This window comes from Melanerpes formicivorus, unplaced genomic scaffold (genome assembly GCF_026170545.1).
Source record: "Melanerpes formicivorus ecotype bairdi unplaced genomic scaffold, bMelFor1.0.p_v2 SCAF_42, whole genome shotgun sequence".
NCBI classification, from domain to species: Eukaryota; Metazoa; Chordata; class Aves; order Piciformes; family Picidae; genus Melanerpes; species Melanerpes formicivorus.
The window spans coordinates 74798-82369 of record NW_027142394.1 but is presented as its reverse complement, the minus strand read 5'-3'; the positions used below and the strand labels follow the sequence as shown (position 1 = coordinate 82369).

Here is a 7572-nt window from a genome sequence, read left to right as displayed (position 1 = left end):
CTCCTCTTCTCCAGGCTAAGCAACCCCAGCTCCCTCAGCCTCTCCTCATAGGGCTGTGCTCCAGATCCCACCCCAGCCTCCTTGCCCTTCTCTGATCATCAAGTCTCTCAATGTCCTTCTGAAACTGAGGAGCCCAGAACTGGACACAGGACTCAAGGTGTGGCCTCAGCAGTGCTGAGCACAGGGCACAAGGACTTCCCTGCTCCTGCTGGCCACACTCTTCCTGATGCAGGCCAGGATGCCATTGGCCTTCTTGGCTACCTGGGCACACTGCTGGCTCCTGTTCAGCTGCTGTCCCCCAGTACCCCCAGGTGCCTTTCTGCCTGGCTGCTCTCCAGCCACTCTGACCCCAGTCTGTAGCAGTGCCTCTTTCAACACAGCTCATTATTTTCAGCCACCCACCACCTCGCAAGAAGAGGAAAAACTTCCATGAGGTCCTCAGAACAAACAAGTTTGAGCTTTTCTGTTTATTTAATTTAGATGACAGCTAGAGGGGGTGTGGGGTTTGCCTTTGTTTTTCCAGCAGGATGTGCTCAAGCTCACAGATATTGTTGTAAATAGCTGTTTAGATATAACCAAATATATGCAGTGGAGTAGAATTTTTAGAGATGTAAATCAAGAGAAGGAAAAAAATATATACCAAACCCCCCTAGGCCTCTACAGAGCAAATTAAAGCACTTAGAGAAAGGGAATACTGGCATATGCCAGGGCTTTGAATTTCAAATATCCTCCAAGAAGTTATTAAAGAGAGAGATTCTACTGCAGAGGAAGAGACAATACACAACAATATTTCTTGGTATATCCTCTCACAGTTGCAAAAGAAAGTCATTACACTAGCTCAGAACCAAAGTCATTTTCCCACTGTTAAAGCCTTGTGGTGATGACAGGTTTGTCAAGCTCCCCAAGAAGGCAACAACTGATTCGAAGATGCTGGTTTGCACTCCTGTTTTGCCTTCCTGCCTGGCTTCACCCTGTGTGAACCTCCATGGCTTCAGTGCACCCCTCAACCCACAGTGCTGTAAAGTGTGTGCATGAAGACTGGCCTTAGCATCTCCAACAAGTCTGACCACCAAGCTCCACACCTGTGCTGAAGCTCAGAGCTGTTCCATGAAGTTCTCAACTAGCTGGTCAAAGCCCTGAGCAGAATATTTCTTCCTGGTGTTTAAGGGAGCCAGCGAGTACTCCTCTGCAAAGCTCCTGGGAGCATCACCACTTCCAACATCTGCCCTGGAGCTGGCTGTTCCAAAGTCCCCAGAGCTACTATCCTGGTCTTCATCCATTGAGAGTAATTCCTCTCTTATCTGGGAGGTGAAGCTGTCCTCATCACGCAGGAGGCGTCGCAACCGAGGCATCCTAGAACGCTGAGCTGCTGCTGAGCGACACAGCCCGGTGCAGTCTCTCACCCAGCACTGAGGAGGTTCTTGCTGGGCCCAATACCTGGCAGACCTAGCCAGCTCTTCCACAATATTCCCATCCTCTGTTGGTGCAGGAATCCAGGAGACCCCCAAAGAGCCTTCACCACTGGTAGATGGGGCACGAGTCCTGAATTTGTAAACTGCAGAAGCAAGCAACAAAAACAGACCAAACAGAACCAACCAATTAAAGACTCAAAACCAAGAGGCTGCACCTGACTGGCTTTTACAACATAGAATTGTTAGGGTTGGAAGGGACCTCAAGGATCAGCCAGTCCCAAGCCCCCTGCCTTGGGCAGGGACACCTCACACTACAGCAGGTTGCTCACAGCCACATCCAGCCTGGCTGCAAACACCTCCAGGAATGAGGCTTCCACCACCTCCCTGGGCAACCTGTGCCAGGCTCTCACCACCCTCCTGGGGAACAACTTCTTCCTAACATCCAATCTATTTCTATTTTTGTTCCATTTCTCCTAGTCTTATTATTACCTGACACCCTCAAAAGTCCCTCTCTAGCTCTTTCATACTGCCTTTTCCCCCTGCTCCTCATCATAACCAATTTACTTCCTTAAAGTCTCATCACAAGACTAATATAATTTGCCCAAGGTCAGGAAACCCAAACTCTAAAACATTAAATGTTACTTTGCACTCCATTTCCGTGGCCTAGGCCACTACATTAAACCCCAGAACCACAGCCAGAACGTTTTAGGGATTTCAATGTTCTCCTGCAGCCCATCTAGACTGCTAACTTCAACTGTGTCCAACATCAGACACCCAAAACCAAACCTCAGAGGAAGGCAAAAGCCAATTATAATTGTTCTTGAGCCTTAATACTTGATTTTACCTTCCAGCTTCCATTTGATTTAATCCTGACTCTGTTCAGTCTCATCTGCCCAGTCCCCCAGCCCACCTAAATATAACAATCCTTTGCTGCTAGTTCTATATGGTCTCTCTTTTCCCAGGAATGCTCTCTCTCTCTGTCTCTCTCTCCCTAGCTACTGACCTTGAATCATTCCCAGACAATCTTTGCATACCCCTGATCAGGTCTGAGCTGTGCCCTCTGGAAAGGGTTTGTTGCACAGAGTCTGCTCCAAGGCTGTGCCAGCTCTCACCACCCTGGGCAGCAAGTACAGAAGGATAGCTGGAGCCCTCCCCATGAGCTGGCTGGGGTGGTTACCAGCATGAGAGAGTAACTCAATGCTCATAAAACAGCTGTGCCCTTTGGAAGGAGACTTCCTGCACATGCAAACATGCTGCAGGATCTGGAAACCAGCTCCCTACCAGCTGCAACAGAGGCACCTTGTAGTATCTTTGCTTTGCAGATCTACTGCAGAGCAGCCTTTGGACTGCTCAGGATAAAACCCATCAAAGCAGTGCCAAAGTGCTGTGTTGCTGCTTCTCTAAGCCCAGGTCACACTGGGTAGGTGCAAACCCAGTAGGCCCTGCATGCCATCTGCTCAAATAGAATAGACCATGTGGGAATAGACATTCAAGATCATCAAATCCAACCCATCACACAAAATAGGGTACCACACAGGACTTAATGCTCTTAAAGGTCTTTTCCAACCAGCTGCAGAGCTGATCTACATCAGTGGCAGAATAACTTTCCTGAAGTTGGGAGGTATAGAATCAATAAGGTTGGAAAAGACCTCAGAGATCAAGTCCAACCTGGCACCCAACACTTCATGACTACTAGATCATGGCACCAAGTGCCACATCCAATCCCCTCTTGAACACCTCCAGGGGCAGTGACTCCACCACCTCCCTGGGCAGCACATCCCAATGGCCAATGACCATCTCTGTGAAGAGCTTTCTTCTCACCTTGAAACTAAACCTCCCCTGGTGTAGCTTGAGACTGTGTCCTCTTGTTCTGGTGCTGCTTGCCTGGGAGAAGAGATCAACCCCCACCTGGCTACAACCTCCCTTCAGGGAGTTGGAGAGAGCAAGAAGGTCTCCCCTGAGCCTCCTCTTCTCCAGGCTAAGCAACCCCAGCTCCCTCAGCCTCTCCTCACAGGGCTGTGCTCCAAACCCCTCCCCAGCTTTCTTGCTCTTCTCTGGACATGTTCAAGAGTCTCAATGTCCTTCTTAAGGACATCAACCTAAGTAACTCCACTCAAAGCATTAGGAACCAGCTCTAACCTCAAGCTCCCTCTAACTCCAAGCACTGATGTTAGTCAAGTTTCAAAAGCAGACCTGGAAATGTTGATGCAGCTTCATTGGTTCTTGCTGCTTATGCTTTCTGGCAGGTGTCACATGCAGGCTGGAGGCATGTGGCCATGGCATTTTGGGTCATGTTTTAACAGCCATGGTGGTCTTGAGCTGATGGTTGGACTTGGTGATCTTAGAGGTCTCTTCCAACCAAAACAATTCTGTGATTCTGTGTTTCACAGAGAACAGGAATCCTAAAATAAGCACTAGAAGACCACATTTTGCTGTTTGCTCCTTAAGTAGGTAGAAGGTTTTAGGCCTTCAGGGAAAGAGCCCATAACAGAAGGGCACAAGAGAATGTTTTGTGCAGGCCAGAGAGTGGCACCTCTGGAAATGGTGTAGCAGGACAGCCACAGGGGTGTCACCTGGAGCTGTTTTCCCTTTGGCTCCTTATTTCAAAGGAGTTACACACATGTACACAAACAAGATGCACAAGGAATTCAGGTTCAGTAGCACCCAAAATCAAGTTAAATTTGCCCTCCTCCTGCCCCAGCACTAGAACCATAGAATCTTTTTGGTTGGAAAAGACCTTTAAGAGCATCAAGTCCTGTGTGGAACCCTATTTTATGTGTGTCTCTACCTCAATAAGGAAAGATGAGAGCATTAAGTGCCAGAGGTTCATTTTCAGCATGCTGTTAGCACCCCTCCTTGGGAATCACCTTGCAAAATGCTGGTTTGGTCTCTTTCTTGCCTCTCTGAAGTTGTTTTTCTGCACTTCCTCCAAGCTCTAGGTGGCTGTGGCCTCTCATGCTGCTGCTGCTGGCTGCCTGCTGCAACAGTCTCTTCCTCAGGGCAACTTAGAGCTCTCTGGATTTTCTGACGGACTCTTTTGTTAGTGTCCATCTAAAGCAATGAGTAAAGGGTTAATGAACAGGAGACCAGTCAGGAAGTTACTGCTCTCACAGGAAAGTGCAAAATGGGTTCTAAGAGCTACAAAAGTCAGAGTCACCTTACAGAGTGAGAAGGAAACCATGGTATGAAGGCTACACCAATGACCCTTCCCTAATCATGAGTAGAACTTACCTTGCAGCTTAGCTCTGCTTCTTTGTGAAGAAGCCTTCTTGCCTTATGCCTAGGTAGAAACAGAACACCTCTGTTAACACCAAAGGTGAAAAGCACTAGGTCTATAAGAAGGAAGTAAACCACTTGAGGAGGAGCCAGCACAGCATCTTCTTGTTTGTAATCAGCAAAGCCTTTGCAGGCCTAATGATAGGAGATGAGAGCCCACACAAGCTGTGCCTGTTGTTTGGATCTTAAAGGAGTACAGCATGGCAAAGTTTCTTTGGTCCTCAAGGAGGCAAAGGAGAAGAGGGAATCTCTCCCTTGGCTGAGATGTGCTCAGCACAGAGACAAAAGAAGGACAGAACAGAGAGATTTTGCTTTTGTGTAATAAATAACCATATTTTATGGTACTGTTTCCTAAGGTTTGCTTTCAGTCTTACTCTGCGCAAGTGTCTGCTGCAGTAACTGCAGTAGGGTTTGTTTTTCCCCTCCTCAAATTAAGAAAGATGTTGAGATGCTGGAAGGTGTCCAGAGAAGGGCAAGAAAGCTGGGGAGGGGTCTGGAGCACAGCCCTGTGAGGAGAGGCTGAGGGAGCTGGGGTTGCTTAGCCTGGAGAAGAGGAGGCTCAGGGGAGACCTTCTTGCTCTCTCCAACTCCCTGCAGGGAGGTTGTAGCCAGGTGGGAGTTGGTCTCTTCTCCCAGGCAAGCAGCACAAGAACAAGAGGACACAGTCTCAAGTTGTGCCAGGGGAAGTTTAGGCTGGAGGTGAGGAGAAAGTTCTTCCCAGAAAGAGAGCTCGACCATTAGGATCTGCTGCCCAAGGAGGTGGTGAAGTCACCATCACTGGAAGTGTTCGAAAAAGGCTTGGATGTGGCACTTGGTGCCATGGTTTAGTTGATCAGATGGTGTTGGGTGATAGGTTGGGCTTGATGATCTCAAAGGCCTTTTCCAAGCTGGTTAATTCTGCATATTCTGTATATTCTCTTCCTAACAGCACTGTTTCCCAGATCCTGTGAAAACAGTCTTCCTTCTGGACTATTTGACCCTCCTACAGCTCCCCTTAGGTCCCACCAGCTCAAAGATTTTCACTAGCTGAAGTGCTTCCTAAGCTTCTTCTAGCACTTTGTGAATTCCTCTGAGACTCACTCACAACTCTTTGAGGACCACAGCACAAACACAAAACAAACCTTTGTCCTACAGTGAAGAGGAGGCAAATGGTTGAGTTTCTTTTGCACTGCTTTTTGTGTCCTGGGTGCTGTACAAAGAGAAAAAGCAGGGCTGAAGGGAAGGATGAAAGCAAAGGGCTCAGTGTTTGGAGGAGCAAACTTGGTCATGTCTCTGACTAAGTGGCTGGGGCTGTCCTCAGCTGCAGAGACAACCCAAAGTGTGTGCATGGGGGGTATGGTTTCTGAAAGTTCTTAAAGCTCCACAGAATCACAGTACATTAGAGGTTGGAAGGGACCTCCAGAGATCATCCAGTCCAACCCCCCTGCCAAAGCAGCAGCACCCAGGGTAGTCTGCACAGGAATGCATCCAGGTGGGTTTGGAAAGGCTCCTGAGAAGGAGACTCCACAACCTCTCTGGGCAGCCTGCTCCAGGGCTCCAGCACCCTCACAGTAAAGAAGTTTCTCCTCATGTTGAGCTGAAACCTTCTATGTTCAAGCTTGTACCTGGTGTTCCTTGGCTTATTACTGTGCACCACTGGAAAGAGCTTGGCCCCCTCCACTTGCCCCCCACCCCTCAGATGTTTATATACATTTTTTAAATCCCCTCTCAGCCTTCTCCTCTCCAGACTAAACAGCCCCAGGGCTCTCAGTCTCTCTTCACAGGGGAGATGTTCAAGTCCCCTAAGCTTCCTCATGGCTCTCCCCTGGACTTTCTCCAGCAGATCTCTTTCTCTCTTGAACTGGGGAGCCCAAAACTGGACACAGTACTCCAGGTGTGGTCTCACCAGGGCAGAGCAGAAGGGTAGAAGAACCTCCCTGGCCCTGCTGGACACTCTCTTCTTGCTGCACCCCAGGCTCTTGTTGAACTTCTTGCAGAGCACAGGCTGGCCTGATTTTTATGAGTACCATCAGCACCTTAAAAAGTGAAGAATGCTAAACCCTGGGGTAGAAGTGGGCCAGCTCTGGTGACTCTCCTGTTTCCTCCTTGTCATATTTCAGGAGCAGCTAATTAAATGCAGACTGACTAAACGACCAGCCCCAGCCCACAGTAAGCTCACTCCGTTCCTGGGCTCTGCTGCCTACGTGCTCAGCAATAAAATGCTTCTGTCCCTCCCAATCAGTCAAGGGCAAGGGCATTGTATCATGAGTTACTGCTGGGGGAGGCAAGGGGGAGGGTGTGGGGGGTGGCCAAGGAATGGTGGCCCAGAAGTTGAGGTGGGCAAAGGCTCGATGATCCAGCTCATATGACCTAATAGACTGTGTCACTGCCTTGGGGAAATACCAGCCTCCTGACACATGCCCTTGGCTGGAAGGTCAGGACAGAAAAGCCCAAGCTCATGAAGTGAAGCCCTCCAGCTGAGAAAAATAATCCAGCCATGGACTGGCAAAACCTTTTTTTTTCCCTCCCAACTTCTTCTTCTTCTTTTCTTTTCTTTCCCCCCCTCCCCCCTCCTGTCTGTCTGTGTTGCTGTAGTGCACTTCACATGTGATTAAATTAAGTCACATTGCATTATTCCATCTCCAGTGTGACAGGTTGCAATGGAATGTGACCAGCATGTAAAGGTGCACTGGCATGGCAGAGCTGCTACCTGCTTCTCACTCACATCCAGGCAGGTAAGGGAGGTATGAGGGTCCCAATCCTTCCCTGTATTAAGTTATGCTCTTTGGTAGCCTTTTGTTGGTAGTTTCTTGCATGGTTACTTAGCTTTGCATCAAATTAGTAATCAGCTGCTCAAACAAACTATTAATTACCTCTCCTGTAAGCTCCCTCCACTTGGATGTGA

At 48.7% G+C, this 7572-nt stretch overlaps 1 protein-coding gene across 1 annotated transcript; it reads right to left on the bottom strand.

Annotated features, from left to right (window-relative positions):
* Positions 1-466: 466 nt before the first annotated feature.
* On the bottom strand, positions 467-4679 carry LOC137451321 (uncharacterized). Its single transcript, XM_068158722.1, has 3 exons — positions 4644-4679; positions 4280-4463; positions 467-1555 (listed from the first exon to the last, which is right to left on the bottom strand). Exons 2-3 carry the CDS (start codon positions 4461-4463, stop codon positions 1095-1097), a joined length of 645 nt encoding a protein of 214 aa, XP_068014823.1. The 5' UTR covers positions 4644-4679; the 3' UTR covers positions 467-1094.
* Between the last annotated feature and the right edge of the window lie 2893 nt (positions 4680-7572).

Coding starts and splice junctions, on each gene's coding strand:
- LOC137451321 (XM_068158722.1), bottom strand. CDS start 4,463: ATGGACACTAACAAAAGAGTCCGTCAGAAAATCCAGAGAGCTCTAAGT. Junction 1,556..4,279: donor CCAAACCAGCATTTTGCAAG/GTGATTCCCAAG, acceptor TTGCTTCTGCAG/TTTACAAATTCAGGACTCGT.